Raw genomic sequence first — 17,361 nt, forward strand, 5'->3', positions numbered from 1 at the left:
TTTTTCAATTTTCAGCACCACCCCTCATAAAATTGGTGATTAAAGGGTTAAAATCCTGGGGGAAAATGATTTTTTCACTACTGTTGATTAGAACTGAAGTTAATTAAAAGGTCTATGCAAAAAAATTTCAAAAAAATATTTATCTAATATATTTTTAAAGCCGTTAAAGTTAGGGGACGTTTTTGTCCCCGAACAACACATTAGGGTAGTGTTTGCGAACAATGCATGAGGGTTAATAACATTTGTATGCACTGACAAAATGGCGGTCCAATAAACACCCGCGGCTACAAATCGACAAGAGCACGCAAGGAGGCTAACCTCGGATCACAAGCACAGAACAAAAAAAAAATGACAGACTCTTAACAAGGTTAAGCATTAATAATCATAAGTGAAGTGTGATTTTACATTAGTCAAATCAAGTAGCACTGTGTGATGACATTTACCAAAAAGACGATCATGATGCTAATCAATGAATCTGAGCAACAGCAAACACGAGCATTTGTCAGTCAGGCCGTTGGCTCCTCAGCTCAGCAGACACACTGCTGCACGCCGACATGGACTCATACAGCCCGACTGAACATACTTACAGCATCAAAGCAGCAGGTGAGCATGCATGTCTCACAGGCTAACAGACTGTAACCCAGAGCTGTGGTCAGAGCCAGCGTCTCACTGAACTCCTGAGGCATAGAGGTCCAGGGTCTTCCTCCGGGTGCTGGTATAAGGCTCCACTGCATCCAATCCATGATTGACTATGTCTATGTATGGAGACGGGCAGGCAGAGCAGGACGTCCGACCATCATTGTAAGCCCTTAGCTATAAAAACTGGCCTTCTCCATGCAGCACCGCCGCCACCACACCTCTCTAAAGTCATCCTCGTCAAATCACATCCACCACCACACTCCGTCTGCCCCCTCTGATCCAAGCTGCTGGCTTGAGTCAACAAATCTGATGACAGCACTGAGGCTGTGCTGCCCTGGTGGGCAAGGCTGACGTTGCAGAAGCTGACTGGCTGTCTTGCTCCCGTTAAGCATCCGTCTCTGCTTTTGTTTTGTTGCTGTTGCACTGAGTCATTCTCCAGCAAAGCACAGGAGCTGTACAGGGAATGAAGAGTTGTACACCTGAGCTCAAATGAAGCCTGCTCCAGTGATCCACATGCTAAATCAACCCTGAGGCATCGCTCAAATTAAATCAGCCCTCTTGAGCCTTGGTTTTAATAGATTATTCTACTAACGAGCTGAGTTGCTGGGCCAAAAAGAAATGTTGGGAAACCTGTGTCTGATTGAAGCTGAGAGAGAGAGAGAAGACAGATTAATGGCTCAAGAGTGATAACCCTCCCAACTAGATGAGCAACAAGAGACACTGTTGCCGGGACGTATTTCACAAATGCTGTACTAAAAGATCATCCAGGCCAGATGGACACACTCCTTTGTCTATGCTAATAATCCAGCCCTGCACTAATGTAAAACTCCCACTCCTGTGCGAGCTGGCTACCATAGTAACAGCTGCTGACATCACCGGACGTGTACGTTCTGGGCATCGCTTGACCTTTCAAAATTTTAAAATGTTCCCTTTTCTTCACAGCGGAGGAAAGGTTAGCCGCTTCCTTGATTGAGGGTGTATTTTGGGAGGACACGAGAGGATGTGATTCATCATGAACAGTGGACAGAGACGAGTTACTGTCAGTGTCATCGCAGGGCAGCCCATACAGCGCTGGGTTTATTGCCCCGTCTCTCTGATGGAGGCGAGCTCGCGGCAGACAGAAAGACAGAGACACCAGACATGCAAGAGCCCTTCAGGGTAGAAAACAGCTGAATTTGGACAAATCGGTCTGTCTGCAGACCTGAGGCTTCTCTTCTTTCTGTGACAGCCACTGAGCTTGGAGGAACAATGGGCCAAATAAGTGTGAGCACAGCAGTGCTGCAATTTAGCTCCAAGATTTTTATATTTCTTCATAATTCAATAATTGGCCACCCTACCCTACATCCATGCACAAAAGCAGCATTTGTGTGTGCACTCAGACCAAACACCGTTTTGGTTTTTACAGTAAAACTCTTCTGTCTTTCTTCTACTTTGATTTTAACATGCACAGCTACAAATAGGTCAATTTCTGGTCTGTTTCTAACACATATGTGCAGGGCATATGGTGTCTCTGTGCGCATGCATGTGTGTGAATAAGGAATGAGGTGGAAAACAGCACCACATGCTGTTACTTTAAACCAGATTTTTATTATTCAGATAAATTTAAATGAACTGAATTATTTTCTTAGATAGTGAGTTACTATTAAACACACGTGAGGCTGTAAACTATTTTACCATTCATATTTTAAATTCTGCTGGGTGCTCTTAGTTAAATTACATGTTTTAATAATGCCATGTTAAACAGTCCATAATTAATTTTTTTGCAATTTTAATCGTGTCATACAGTCATGCAGAAATGAGTGTGCGGGGCTTGCAGCAAGCTTATCTATCTACACTCTGAGAAGGACCCTCCTGTGGTTTTACACCATTGTGGAAGTCCTAACAGGACTTGGCATTTTGGCCCTCACAATAAAGTGACAGCAGCAGCAGTCGTGTGTCAAGTTTACAGTAAAGGTCTGAATCAAGAAACACTGGAACCCTGATTTTCGCCTGTACTCAACACTAGAAGCAGAATCCGGTTCTCTTTCTCACCATCACTCCAGACTTGTAATGAGACCTACAGCCTGAAGCATTAGCCCACTGGACTCCATCGGGAAGTTTGCCCTTTTCCTTTTTGCTGCCAATCTTCTTTCCGATCTTGAGCATGTGTAAATGACAGTGGAAAAAGACAGCAGGCTCTTTCCATTTCCTAAATTTGGAGGTCTCAGGAAAAAAACAAACGCATTTTCTTAGCCTGAAGGCTGTCAGCTCTTTTTTCCTAATTTCCTTTAGTTCCACATTCTTTCCTAATTGAAGAGCCTTATTGAAACCCGTCAGGGAAACATGAAGACTTTGTAACAAAGGTCAATTGCCTATGTTTAAGTGTTGGTCTGCAGATCAATGCTTCACCACATGGAGGAAATTCCAGATTCCGCATTATGTTTGAGTGAGAGCATGACCACAAAAGATTCAGCTCTAAAAACAAGAGGAAGGACGACACATAATGACGAGAGACCGAGAAGAATGAAACAACAAATACGTCTGAAACCTGAACACTTTCCTTCTGAAACCACAGCGCTGAGCCCAAACACTGAAATGCTGGGTTCAAGCTAAACCAAGAACCTTCTGACACCACCAGCCAAGACTGCCACGCCAAAACAGCAGGGGTGGAACGGTTCAGGAAAAAAATCCGAACCGTTCGGTACACGTGTTTCAGTTCGGGGCGAGCGTTCTGTTCACTCACACTGTAGCTTCACACAGCAGGTTCAGCTTCAGGCAGAGCAGAGACCCACACCACTCTGCATCCAAACGTGCGCAAAGCTGCCGAAGGTCCTGTCATGGCTTACAGAGCGGGATGTAAATAACAGATTTCAATGGCAAAAAAAGAAAAACACAGGCATCAGCACCGTTAGCTTAGCCTAGCGTAGTCGATAGAGTTCGCATGTGTCTGTGTGTGTACGCACATCGTGCCTCTGTGCGCAGACGCTGCAGTGAATTGCAAACGCACAACCACACAGACAGAAATGACATGCTGCCGTGCAAATAAGATAAATAACATGAGCCGTTTAGTTTGTTTAATAAAGAACCAGGTGTAGACCTGTTCTATAGGAAAGGTTTTCTTAAATGGCTTCTGTTGTGATCTGGTGCTATATAGAAATTAACAAGAAATAAAATTGACCTGACCTGATATAATGATGGAAACACTGAACTGATTCTTAAATATGTTGAATGTTGGATAATTAGGATGTATTTTATGCTCATCTGGTATTTCCAGAGTGTTAAAAGTAGAAAAAACCTCAACAATGTGAACCGAACCGTGGGTTTGGTGAACCGTTCCACCCCTACAAAACAGTGGCACAAATACTATGCAGGCAGACAGCATGACACAGCTGGGGGAGGAAGGAGAGACTTATGTTTTTAATCTATCTACAGCTACTACACTTTACCACCCCCACATCCAGTCTAACCAGCCATGTCTTTCCTTAGGAAAGAAATGACAGCTGATTAAAAGGAGGCACGGCTGGTTCTCATAGCTACAATTTTTCAGCATCTGCCAGAGTCTGGTGTAGTTTCCAACCTGGTGATCACATTTAGCCTGGAGAACCTGCAAAAGACTTGCATGTGCTCCCATCAATCACACCTGCAGAATCTACCTAATGATAAAATCATAATGCCACTGATGTCAGTGCAAATGAACTGAGGAGTCTTTGGGGATAGCTTACCGGACTGACCCACACAGGGCACTGTATCAAGGAAAAACACAGGCACAATCACCTTAGCAGGAGCCTCGTGTCCCTCAGGATAATTTAAACCCTGGGATGTTTTGCTTCATTTTCACTTCCTACAGAATTTACAGGCTCTTGGCACGGTGGCTGCCTTCCAGGGCTCGATGTGCCATATTTTCTCCTTCTTAAGAGAGGCTCAGGTACTCAGAAATGACATCATATTTAGTTGTGTCAGGGCTGCAGCACCGGAGCCGTCAAGCTAACACCAGCACATTTACGTTTAAAATATTAAAAATGCAAAACATGGTTTTAAGAAATACTTTTGTACAATCTGAAACGGTAGCACATGTCAGCATTTACACTGAGGAACAAATATGAACATATAAATACCCAGGAGAGTGTAACTTCTGAGGAGGAAGTGGAACGATGACTGATGACTGCAACACAACATTGTTTGGTCTGTGTGATTGATGATGACAGGCAGAGCGCTAAACTCTCAGCTCAGAGGGAACGGCAGGTCCTGATGCAACCTTTCTAAAAATAGTTTCCAAACTTATATGGGCAGTTTCTTCCTCCATCTGTGTGATGAAATCTATTGAACTTGGACTTAAATAGTGGCATATATCTAATCAACACCCACAGTGACCTTTTCACAATCTCAGACCCACCCATCACAGACAGGGAGGATAAAGTGATGTTGAGAAAGTGTCGCTACTGACCTGAGAATGAAACTGGGTGTTATCAATATGTTTTATCTGGCACAAACGATATGTGAAGAAGTAATTTAAATCCTCCATCAGTGACCAAAATGCTAACAAAACACCGGATTTCACTATTTTAACACTCTATAACTACCAGCTGAGGTTAGCAGGCTACTGTAGCATGCTGACACATGCAAACATAAAAAGATACTCCACAACCCACTACAACACAAGCCACACAGTGTGCCTTAGGATAACTTGCAGACATGCAGTTTGATTTAACAGAAGCTACATGCCAACTGTGCATGCAGATGTAAACGTAGATGTAGGGTTTTTTTAAAAACATCAGCGCATAAAACCTTGTTCTGGGTTCTTTATCCTTTTGGGAGTTCATCCCTTTACACAGCGTTCGGTTGTTTGCTAGTAAACACAACAATAGGATGTTTTCCCCTGCAGTGTGAGGTTACTGTGTGGCTACTACTACTGTCCAGCAGAGCACACTGGCTGGGCGGCTTGTTGTACTTTGCTATTTATTAAATGCTGCAGTGTATTGTTTCTGTTTAGGTCATTTTTTCAGCTTTTCTGGACAAAGTCAACAAAGTTTTGTTGATTCTATTTAAAACATGACAGTTGACAAAGGCCAGAATATTCACAGTCAACCTTAATCAAGCCACAATTATTAAACATTCTGTGCTTACTACATGCATGATGCACTCTTTCACAGACAACCTGCAATGAACCTCAGCTGCTGCCCTTGTATTAAGAGGGAAACACAATAATAAAAGTTGAAGTCTGCTGCATTTGGAGGTAAGTTTATGTCTAGCTCCTGGTGGCAGAAGGAAAAGCATCATGAAACCTGTTGAATCAAAGAAACATTGAACAATAAAGAAAAATATTGCAAGTTTCAACTCTAACCTCATTTATAAAATCAAGTTAACCTGGAACAATGAGACTCAATCCCTGCCACACTCAGCCGCTTGAACAAGACAGTCGCTGGCCAAGCAGACTTCCGTTCTGGACCTCACAATTCAAGAAGCAAAAAGCTATGTAGGAAATCAATAAGTTTATGAACAGAGAAATACAACAGGCTATGGTTGTGTAGTTACAGGAGCTGCCCATTCCTCTTTACCCAGCACTTCTCTATTGAACATAATCAGTGTGGGAAATCAGTCAAAAGCGGGCTGAGGTTGGCATGATGCTCTCTGTCAGTCAGCTGGTTTAGACTGGGGAGGATTCAGATATTTGGCACGACTGCAAAACATATTCAAACATGTCACAGCGATATTAGTATTCTGCTGTAACAACTGCCCCAGAGGTAATCCTCAGTGTTGTCAGACTGGAGTCGTAGGAACTGAAACTCTTTAATGTTGCTCCAACTCAACAACTAAATGCTACAGTTGTAATATGCAAAACGTAAACAAAATCAGATGTGGCTTGAGTTTCACCAACAAGTGCTACTTGAACTGAGCAGGAAGACAATTGCATGTGAGACAACCAAAAGAAAAAGCCAAACCACAAACATCGGTCAAGAGATAAAATTTAACGAATCAAAAACCTGCCGGCTAAAGGTTAAAAACAAAAAAATGAACACACACACTCCGGCGTATCAGTGTCAGACTGAGGAAGGACTCAAGCCAGCTGAAAAGCAAGTGTTTGTGTGCAACACTCACCAAATGAGAGTTCTCTTTTGCCTCTTGTACTTGCTGCACCTGTGGTTCAGCTACAACTTTTGTGTCCTGGTCAGAAGTCATGAGCCGTCTGCTTCTTGGCTCCTCAGGGAGAAGTCTTTGTGTCACCAAGTAAGCTACGGGGTGCAGAGGGGACAAACAAGTTAGATTCAGCAATGGCTGTTTGTCAAACAACTTCAGCATATCTGTTGTTATGAACAAGGCCAGGGGCACTGTCCGAAAGTTACTTTAAGAGAGCTCGGCGAGGAGGAGTGCGCAGCGTCGCCCTTAAGACAAAAAAAAAACATTTTTATTATTTCAAATGTGACTTTATGTCAGTTTCGGATATTTAATTCGAAGCCTACTCGATGTGTCAGTGGTGTATCTTTTGAAGTTGGTATAAATTTAGAACGTTACTTAAGCCATCACACCATATTTCCCAGTTAACCATTTTCTGGCAGTTAATTTCACAACCTACCAACTACCTATCAACACCGCATTTAGCTGCAGTGTTCTTGCCCAAAGACAGAGCCACTACTCTAACATAAGACAGGATCCACACAGATGTGACGACACATGTGGAAAACCCGCTGTCAGCTCTTGCCAACACTTCGGTTTGATGGGACCTGTAAGCAATGGCAAAAACAAAGGGACATAAACGTAAAAAGTAAGATTAAAGGATCAATATCTGACAGCAGGCCCAGCACCAACGATAGGCAGACTTGTATTATAGGTTAGACAGGTTTAACAGACTGTGGAACACACAATGGAGGCAACCGTACACCCTCAACAGCCTAGCTGCCATTTATTTTACAATTGATTGGATCTAGGACCAATTTAGTAAAACAAAATACTGATTTTTATTAAATATATATATTTTATGTTTTTAAAAAAAACACTAACTGTTAAATTGAGTGTGCATTCCCATGTCAAACTATTTCCTGATGCCTCTGGATGCTGTTAACAGGTTTACTGTAAATGACATCCTCATGCCAGCAGGTTCAATCATTGTCAGACATCAAGACAGAAAAGTGGAAAAAAGTTCTAGTGAGCTGGTGACTACACAGCAGACAGTCACAAAACATTTAAAAAGATCATTCAACAAGCAAAGAATTCTGAAAAAAAACACTAATGTGGCATTTCTTCTAAAATAACTAGTATTCCTAAAAAGCTGCTTTACAAAAACTGAATGTAAAAGTCCAACCTTACTAAAATGGCCATCAGTGTCTGTGCCTTGGTTTCCGTGGTATATTCACACATTCATCCCTGTGCTGCTAATTTCTGACTCTAAATGGCGAATGAATGGAAGAGTATATTGGTCAAATTATTCTCCCATCCCCCCAAGGCTGCAGTTCTAGGACCAGCAGCCCCGTTGGTGGAGCCCTTCCACTACAGCTGACCTCACTGTAAAAAAACAACAAGAGTAGGAAAAGCCCACCGAGCCCAAACATGACTGGAACCACCTTCTTTTCTGTCCTGTTGGAGCCCTGTGTAAAGCGGCGATAATCCACCCCAACAATCGGGCGCCTGTCTTTGACACGGGCCCTCGTTGTGTTTGCATACAAAGCAGAAAAAGAATGGCATGGCTGTAAAGCTTGTGACCTTTGATCCACATACTGACACACGGCGTGCGTCGTGCCATCCGAACGAAATGGGCTAAACACCAGCCTCCTTCAGTTCTGGTCACTTATCAACAACAACAGCTGCTGTGAGGCAAACTTTTCTGTAGAGTAAACCTGACACATGTTGGCTGAGCCAGTGTGCTTTAAGCCACACAACGGCACAACAAATGACATGAATACATATACTTCTGCGGTCACACAACTTTGTGAATTACATACATACATGTAGCTGTATGAGGACTGAAAACCTCTAAATTTGACAAAAAAAGATGAACAGCTCTCTGATTAAGGTACATAACATGCTTCCAAATGTGTAATTTCAGCTTTAAGTCACAATCTGCCTTAGAGAATAACACAAGCGTAAAGGATAATAACTGTATTGTAAACAACTGAAGCCTGCCAAATGTCAGAAATAGTTTGACCCACACATCTCATAAAAAGCCTGATCAGAACTCATGTCATTTCCTCCCCAGCAGTGAGTCAATCATCACGTCTAGACACGGCCTGAACCAAAACAAGCTTCGCCCGGTCCTCCTCCTCCTCCTCCATCCACCTTGCATAATAACAAGGGGTGATTTAAATGTTGCTCTGCTGTTCCACAATAAGGCCGAGGGTCAACCCCACTGGTGAAAAATGCAAGAGTGGACCAGCACCCGTATTTTTAGTCGGTGGGTTACCGCTGGTCGAGGCTGGTCACAGGGCACGTCACATGTTCCGGTGGGAGGGTCCAGCCATTGCTCATATGTATTCGAACAGGCAGACGAACTGGTACAGAGGCCGCGGTCTGTTTGGATCAACTTTACAAGTGAAACACGGCAACTTTCACTAAAGACGCAATGCAGGCACATTCAGCAGCTGACAGCAAGAAAAGACCGCAGCTCACATGCCATGCCCCATGCCAAGGGCCATGCACAGCGACACTCCTTCGTCACTGAGCAACATGACGGCGTAATGAGAGCGAAGTACAGGCTGGACGTAGCTAATAAACCGACAAACAGCACATCGACCCCGAACACGCCACCTCGTCTTGTTCTGAACTTGACTTGGGCCAGAAAGTAGCAGCTACGTCTAGTTAGCTGGCTTGCAGCAGCATCAAATGAAAGATGGCGACCTCCGGCGTGATTTCGCGGATTCCCCAACCCCCAATCGTTTTGAATCAAGCTAATATTTATTTAGCAAGCAAGCTAACTTATGCTGACTTTACAAAGCAGCGATATGACAACACAGGGCCGTCTCTGTGCGGCTCCTGTACCCACTTTGACAAGTTTGAAAACAGTTTCTTACTCACCTGTCAACTCTCACCGCACTGCAATGCAAATACTATGGTGGTAGTGGCAGTTGGTGGTGGTGCTGGACTGAGGCCTTGAATTGGCTTCCAGGCTAAATACGCAGAGTATTAGCTAGCAGGCTATATCGAGCACGCTAGCTACGAATAACCGGCTAGTCGCTTCAACCCTCACCACATATAGTCTTCAGTATTCAAGGAGAATAGCCACAGACTGTTGCAGTGCAATGACAAAACGACCTCCCCAAAACTAACGGCAAAACGGGCTCCCCCCGACCAGCACCGCAAGCTAGTTAGCAAGTGAGCTAGCTAAGAGTTAGCTAGGTGGCTAGCTAGCTAGCTTGCCTATCAACTTTGTGCAGTCGGGCTCGATAAATCTGGTGCCTGGAATCTCACGCGAAGCAAATTCCTCACGGTCAACAGCAGGTTTTACGGGAGGGGGAAGTCAAAAACCAACCGACAGACCCTGAACCCGAGGAATGAACGTTACTCGTCTGTAAGCTTCCGATCGATCAAACATTCGTTACTGCTAAGATGAGAGAGGGGGGATTTTGGAATGGAGAAGTCGGCGTTTCCTTTCCCTTTCGTGTGCAGCGCAAAGATCGTCTATGGCCGTATGATGATTCACTTATACACAACAACAAAGTGCTTTTTTCATATTTGGGAATATAAATATGTTTATTTTATGAAACATTTTTGCATTTGAGATTTTTGTGCCTAATTAGACTTTTATAAATCAGCTTTCCTTTGAATCTTGAATCTTTATTTATAGTTTTTTTTTGCCAGTTTGATTGTATATTTACAAAGCAAATATATTGGATCTATTGAATATATTCAGATTAAAAATAAAAATTGTACTGTTTCTGATTATTTCTGATTATTACAGAATGCCAGTTTACCCCTCTGCGTGCAGACGTAACGAGACGGACGAGACGCAGACAGAGTGAGACCTCTTCGTGTTTTCCTTCTCTCTGGTGCAGCACCGAAGTCGGAGCTGTCACACTGGGCTCGCGCCTCCGCCCCTCTTCCCCCTCCTCCTCTTCCTCCCTCGCTCTCTCAGCAGGCCGTCCTGATTGGTCCAGACTGGCGGTGGGCGCACGCGGATACACTCGTGATCAGAGTTTAGTGGGCGTGGCACGGAGACAACGGTGGCCGCTGATTGGCTGTTTCGTGGTCACCGCGGATCACAACAACCCCCCCCCCCCCATGACTCTGCCCTCCCCCACTGAAAGACGTGAAAAAGTATGGAGGCGAACATGCACCCCTTCGATAGCTCAGTTGGTAGAGCGGAGGACTGTAGCGGCCACATGCTGATATCCTTAGGTCGCTGGTTCAAATCCGGCTCGAAGGAGGAACATTTTGAACAGAATTTCTTTGTGATTTGCATAGTGACAATAAAGAATCTTCATTCTTGACTCCTCAAACAATATTTATACATTAAATTACAAACAAAAATTTTGGATTTCAGAAATTTTTGAATATTGTCTTAGACTAAACCAAAGCATAAAAACACAGACATTGAATTCTAAAGTATTGGAATTAACCCCAAGTGACATTAAAGATGTTTACTAAGAGACCAAATGGGCTTTTATGTTTGCTTTTATATACTCTACAGCAAACTCTTATCACATAATGAATAAAACTAAGATCATACGCTCTGCTATAAGGACCAAATTAATTACAATTGAATTATTCAGGATAAATTAATCACAAGAATAGTATCTGTTTAATTTTGGCATCATAACAGAGGGGAACATTTGGATATAACTGACCACAACAGCCGAATGTTGTGGTGTGTTTTGTTGCTGTGTCCATGTCCGGACGCTAGGGGGCGATGTGGGGGGAAAAACCGCACACACTCCAAGTCTTTTCCGGTTGTAGCGGAACCCTGAAGTTCCCTTTCCCCGTGCCGTCAGCGGACCTCAACGTGTCCCGACAAAATGGCACTCTATAATTTCAAGAAGATTATGGTGGTTCCCACCGCCAAGGTGAGTTTTTCTCCGCGTTTTAAAGGGTTAAAGCGTCCGCTGTGTTATCGGATGGTTTCTGCGCTGCGAGAGACGAGAGGAGGTTAAAGAAATACAACATGGTGCTGGGACGGAAAACACGTGCTGTGCTGCTGTACAGAGGCTTCAGGAGGACCGTGAAGGGAACACGGTGGACAGATCATGTCTGAGTTATGATCATGAAGTCGTGTCGCTGTCAAAACTCCGGTCAAAATCGTCAATTTTAAGATTCCCCAGTTTTGTCTCGACAGGAGGGACACACTGCTCAATCCAGCCTGGATGCCATGAATTTATAGGCGCCACGTAGTAATAAGCGCCTCGCATGTACCCACACCTGTGTCAGTCCCTTTAAATGCCACATTGTGCTGAAGTATTGACAGTTAGGACAACCAGGCTTAATCATGTCATAATGCCCAAGTCAGACGGATTTAAGACAGCCTAGACCAAAAATAAAAGCTGACTTGTTCAACAGCATGTCTTCTTTGTGGTATTAATGGGCGCTCTTTTATTTTTTTTTTTTTACAGGATTTCATCGACATCACTTTATCCAAAACTCAAAGGAAGACGCCCACGGTGGTCCACAAGCATTACCAGATTCACCGTATCCGACACTTCTACATGCGGAAGGTGAAGTTCACCCAGCAGAACTACCACGACCGCCTCACGCAGATCCTCACCGACTTCCCCAAGCTCGACGTAAGTCTTTGTGAAAGTCCTCCTGAAGGGTTCACAGACTAGAAACTGACCCTTTTTACCAGATGACTCTCGTCTGTGTCTCATCAGGACATTCACCCCTTCTATGCTGATCTGATGAACGTGCTGTACGACAAAGACCATTACAAGCTGGCCCTGGGACAGATAAACATAGCCAAGAATTTGATCGATAAGTAAGTTCCTGTGAGATCATCTCCTTATTGCAGTGGTTTGTCTTCAGATGTCCGATAATCCAGAAAAACCGTTTTTTTTCTGTCACCCTCCAGTGTTGCTAAAGACTACGTGCGTCTGATGAAGTACGGAGATTCTCTGTATCGGTGTAAACAGCTGAAGAGAGCTGCTCTGGGGCGCATGTGCACCATCCTGAAGAGGCAGAAGTCAAGTCTGGAGTATCTAGAGCAAGGTAAATGTGTATGTGCCTCACATGTTTTCTGTATGCTGCTCAGCAGCAGCAGCAGAGCGCCTCCAGTTCAGCCAAATACTTCCTGAATGTTGAGTGCTGGTCGATCGTGGCGTCCTAGTTTTTTTTCAGAATCTTGTTGGTGTAAACACTACATTTCTGGTTTAATTAGGATTTTGTGAGGTAAAATGTGAAGGTAACACATCTCCCTGCTGTCCTCCTCACCAGTGCGTCAGCATCTGTCCCGGTTGCCGAGCATCGACCCAAACACGAGGACCCTGCTCCTGTGTGGTTACCCCAATGTGGGCAAGTCCAGTTTCATCAACAAGGTAAACAACATGTTCAATGTGTCAGTGTATCAGTATATACCTGGTTTAACTTCCCTGTTATAGTGCAGCTAACATGGTGTAAATGCTGTTTTTCTTCAGGTGACCAGAGCAGATGTGGACGTCCAGCCGTACGCGTTCACCACCAAGTCTCTGTTTGTGGGTCACATGGACTACAGATACCTGCGCTGGCAGGTAGGATGCTGCTGCTGCTGCTGCTTAGCTGTGTGTTCAGCACACTGGATCAGAACTGTGACGATGGCCAGCTCTGAATGTTGACTGTAATGGGATGTTGTCTTTAACATAATAACTGTGTACGTTGTGTGTAGGTGGTGGACACCCCCGGGATCCTGGACCACCCCCTGGAGGAGAGGAACACCATCGAGATGCAGGCCATCACGGCTCTGGCTCATCTCAGAGCGGCGGTTCTGTACGTCATGGACGCGTCTGAGCAGTGCGGTCACACCCTGCAGGAGCAGCTGGAGCTCTTCAACAACATCCGCCCTCTGTTCGCCAACAAGGTCAGACGTCAGCACTTTACATCTGCTTTGAACCATGAACAACCAGGCTGTGCTCTGGATTATTAGACAGGCTTTTAGATGTGTTTGAGCTGCATTATAATTTACACTCACACCAGCACACAAGGCAGGTATTCAGCTTTTTATGCCTGCTAACCTCAGGTTAGAAAGCCTTTCTGCTGGGTGTGAATAGCATATCGTATTATTGGCTGCAGACAGCTGGGGGCTTGTCAGCGACACAGCAGCTATCCCACCCTAGGTGTTAATGACATTACTGTCTAGAAACCAGAAACAAAGTTGGATAGATGGATAGCACTGCATGGCAAAGGGAAGACTTGATTTTGTGGTGAACTGCTCCTTTAAACGCATCAACTGCAGAATTGAATTTCAGTAAATGAGGTAAACCGGCACTGTCTCAGTTAGAAGACGTTTATGAAGAGAGTGTATTTTTAGCTGCAGGGATGTCATGATACCAGAAATGTGGTGGTTGCTACCAGTACCAGTCAGATTACCAGATGGCCGGGGATCATTTGTACCATGTGCAGCGTTTCTCTGTCTTCACCAACAAGTTTATCAAACGGTGAAGTTAACATGTATCACTCTTTTACAATAAGCACTTCAGTAGTGAACATACGTGTGTCTCGCTCCTGAGCTTCCTGTAACTCTGCACACATAAGAAAGAAGAAGAATCACTCGTGCTGGTGTGTACATGCACGTGTCAGCCACCTAATCAACATACAGCGGTGTCTCAGCATCAGCTCCTCCACAGCTGTCTTCTCCTCACCTTCACTTTTGGCACATCTTACCTGTTTCAACGGCTGCTGCATGTGTTGTAAACCTCGGAAAATAGTTGCAGCCTCGGCTCATATGCTGCCTTCAGTACCTGCAGTATCCCCAAACAAGTTCCAGAAAGGTTTTACTGAGTCTCTCTGAGGACAGGAGAGGGTTAACATGTAATATGGTGCAAATAATTCTGATGTCTTGCTCCCTGCAGCCACTCATCATCGTGGCAAACAAGTGTGATGTGAAGAAGATCAGCGAGCTGTCTGAGGAGGACCAGGTGATTCCCTTTAGTCTCCAACACTTAACGAAGCTTCGCTGTTTGTGTTACACCAACACATCTCTGCAGACTTCTAATGTTGAGCTCATGTTTTCATTCTGTCAGAAAATCTTCGCCGACCTCACCACTGATGGAGTCCCTGTCATCGAGACCAGCACCCTGACAGAGGAGGGAGTCATGCAGGTTAAAACTGAGGTGAGGCACCACTGAACCCAGGCTCCCTGTGAGCTCCTGCACCTGTGTTCTTCATCTTAATGAGATGCATGGTCGGTCTTCTCAGGCCTGTGACCAGCTCCTCGCTCACCGTGTCAACACTAAGATGAAGACCAAGAAGGTCCATGATGTTCTCAACCGGCTGCACCTGGCCATGCCCGCCAAGAGGGACCAGAAGGTAAAACAAGTCCACCAGACACCTGACTGTGTCATCGTTGTCAACCTGGGGCCTGGTGGCTTATGAAGTCTTTTTTTTGTTCACCTGCCCAGGAGAGGCCTCCATTCATCCCAGAGGGAGCACTGATGCGCAAGAAGGCGATGGAGGTGGATGCACCCAAACGCAGAACGGTATGTGAGGCAGGAGGCAGGATAGTCCTGTACTTCCACTTTAAAATGAATAAATACAACATGTGAGCACTTCACCACCAGCAGATCGAGATCTGTCTGTTTAACCAAACCCTTTATGTCCGTGCAGGAGAGGGATCTGGAGCTGGAGCTTGGTGATGACTACGTGCTGGATCTACAGAGTAAGAAGCGCTTTCATTCACACAGCGGCGCTGCTGCTGCTGTCATGTTGTGAGAAGTAGATGTCAGCATTGCTGTTTTTCTTTCTTTCTTAAGAATACTGGGATCTGATGAACGATGATGAGAAGCAAGACAAGATCCCGGAGGTGTGGGAGGGCCACAACATTGCCGACTACATCGACCCTGACATCATGATGGTGAGTGTGGACGCTCCAGAGCGACTCCTTACTGCTGACTCTGTGCAAGTATCTCTAAAAAGTCGGAGCTAGAGGAGCGTGGGTGTGTTGGTTTAGTACTTTTAATTCTTTCCTCACAGAAACTGGAGGAACTGGAGAAGGAGGAGGAGCTGAAGGAGCGAGCCGGAGAGTACGACTCAGACGACGAGAGCGAGGACGAGGAGATGCAGGAGATCCGCTCCCTCGCCAAACAGATCCGCGAGAAGAGGCAGCTGATGGTGATGGAGTCAAAGGAAAAAGACGTGCACGGGCCGCGCATGCCCAGGACCTCCACCAAGGTGAGAGGGTTGTTGAAGACATGCAGATGGGGTGTGTGCCTCTGTCCTCTGGTGGGAGTTTATTATTAAATGTGTTTAATATGTGCAGGTTGAAAGGAAGAAGCTGGAGAAGGAGATGAGCGAGCTCGGACTGGACATGAACGATAAAGATGAAGTGAGTCTGACAAATGTCTTGAAATGCAATCAATAAAACATCTTTTCTGTTCATTTTCTTACATAAACAGATTTTTCATGTGTTTGCATGGATTATTAGTTTCTTTTGAGGAGGCCTGGTTGACGTTCTTGTTTGTCCTCTTGTACTTCCAGAGCCACTACGCACTGCAGGCCAGACGCTCCCGCAGTGTCACGAGGAAACGTAAGCGCGAAGCCTCAGCGCCTCCGACCTCCAAAACCCGCAGCCAGAGTGCCTCCCGTCCACCACGAGACCAGTCTGGGTTACGAGATGGAAAGGTATGTGCCGGTGATTTTTACTCGTTCAAATAAATTAGAATGAAAGCTGAAAAAACTCAGTGGTGCCGTGTTTCTGTTTTTCAGATGGTAAAGAAGGCGAAGAAGATGATGAAGAACTCCCAGAAGGACATGAACCGGCAGGGCAGGAAGGGAGAGTCGGACCGACACGTGTTTGACCTCAAACCCAAACACCTGCTGGCCGGGAAGAGGAAGTCTGGCAAAACCGATCATAGATAGTGCTGCTTACTTGGACGGTTCAGACCTGGACTCTGAAATCTGAAATGCACCCAACCATTGACATGATTAGTTGTTATGATAACTGTGTGTGTCTTCTGTTTGTCAGCTCACTGAGGTGAAGCTTGCTGAACGGTAAAGATCTTGAAAGAACTGTATAGAAAATAAGAGTCAGCACCCAGCAGCAAGGTGTTTTGTGTAAACACTGACGTTGCCATGGTAAACCTGTTGTTAAACTGATCTGTACTGTGACAGGATTTTCTCTTGGTAATAGCAGTGCAGTAAGCTGTTTATGCCTTACAGCTCAAGAAGCTGTTTATTTTGGATAAAGTGGTGGCGATGCTTCCTTTTAACAAGTCTCTTCTATTCACATTCATTAACAAGGGAGCCAAATAAACACACATCTAACCCGAGCTGCTGTCAGTCTGTCTAAATTCATCTAAATGGCATGCTTTTATTTTGAAAAGCCAATTCACCTGCTCTGTGTTTTTAACTTACCCGTGATGATTTGTGAGTATGAATGCATATTATTATATATAATTAACCATCTTACTTACCTGGCAGCTGAAACGTTTGTGGCATATTAACCCCCAAAATGAAAGTAGCGACCAGACAGTACATTTACAGGTACATGAGTGCGATTATAAAAATATATCGTTTTCATTTTTTTTATGTAGGATCACAATTAAGAAAGTGATAAACACGCACACTTTGGATTTGAGCTTGGTGTGAACGGGTTTCGCTTCACGTTCCAGATTTGGCTTTTATTTTGAAAATCCTCCG

At 44.7% G+C, this 17,361-nt stretch overlaps 2 protein-coding genes and 1 non-coding gene across 5 annotated transcripts in view; 2 read left to right on the forward strand and 1 right to left on the reverse strand.

The window, feature by feature from the left end:
- The window catches only part of larp4b (La ribonucleoprotein 4B), a 28,663-nt gene extending 18,905 nt beyond the window's left edge, over positions 1 to 9,758 (reverse strand). For 2 of the 3 annotated variants that reach the window (XM_028427933.1, XM_028427932.1), the window contains exons 1-2: positions 8,760 to 9,262; positions 6,715 to 6,848 (exon numbers count right to left, since the gene is read on the reverse strand). In XM_028427933.1, coding sequence (XP_028283734.1) covers positions 6,715 to 6,848; positions 8,760 to 8,790 — 165 coding nt within the window. In that variant the 5' untranslated portion in view covers positions 8,791 to 9,262. Of the gene's footprint in view, positions 1 to 6,714; positions 6,849 to 8,759; positions 9,263 to 9,621 lie in introns of those variants that run through there. The other variant, XM_028427934.1, reaches the window with a different exon arrangement.
- A 1,123-nt stretch (positions 9,759 to 10,881) lies between these two features.
- Positions 10,882 to 10,969, forward strand: trnay-gua (transfer RNA tyrosine (anticodon GUA)). The gene is given in 2 exon segments: positions 10,882 to 10,918; positions 10,934 to 10,969. It is a non-coding gene; the product is annotated as a tRNA-Tyr (tRNA).
- Positions 10,970 to 11,453: 484 nt separating this feature from the next.
- Positions 11,454 to 16,986, forward strand: gtpbp4 (GTP binding protein 4). Its single transcript, XM_028427935.1, has 17 exons — positions 11,454 to 11,606; positions 12,150 to 12,320; positions 12,408 to 12,511; positions 12,605 to 12,741; positions 12,967 to 13,067; positions 13,167 to 13,259; positions 13,394 to 13,585; positions 14,577 to 14,642; positions 14,748 to 14,837; positions 14,923 to 15,033; positions 15,126 to 15,203; positions 15,331 to 15,382; positions 15,477 to 15,577; positions 15,697 to 15,894; positions 15,983 to 16,048; positions 16,201 to 16,344; positions 16,429 to 16,986. The coding sequence occupies exons 1-17, from the start codon at positions 11,559 to 11,561 to the stop codon at positions 16,579 to 16,581; spliced, it is 1,905 nt and encodes a 634-aa protein (XP_028283736.1). The 5' UTR covers positions 11,454 to 11,558; the 3' UTR covers positions 16,582 to 16,986.
- Positions 16,987 to 17,361: the final 375 nt, after the last annotated feature.

The sequence above is a fragment of the Parambassis ranga genome, chromosome 17, assembly GCF_900634625.1.
Source record: "Parambassis ranga chromosome 17, fParRan2.1, whole genome shotgun sequence".
Lineage (NCBI taxonomy): Eukaryota > Metazoa > Chordata > Actinopteri > Ambassidae > Parambassis > Parambassis ranga.

Coding starts and splice junctions, on each gene's coding strand:
- gtpbp4 (XM_028427935.1), top strand. CDS start 11,559: ATGGCACTCTATAATTTCAAGAAGATTATGGTGGTTCCCACCGCCAAG. Junction 11,607..12,149: donor TGGTGGTTCCCACCGCCAAG/GTGAGTTTTTCT, acceptor TTTTTTTTACAG/GATTTCATCGACATCACTTT. Junction 12,742..12,966: donor TCTGGAGTATCTAGAGCAAG/GTAAATGTGTAT, acceptor CCTCCTCACCAG/TGCGTCAGCATCTGTCCCGG.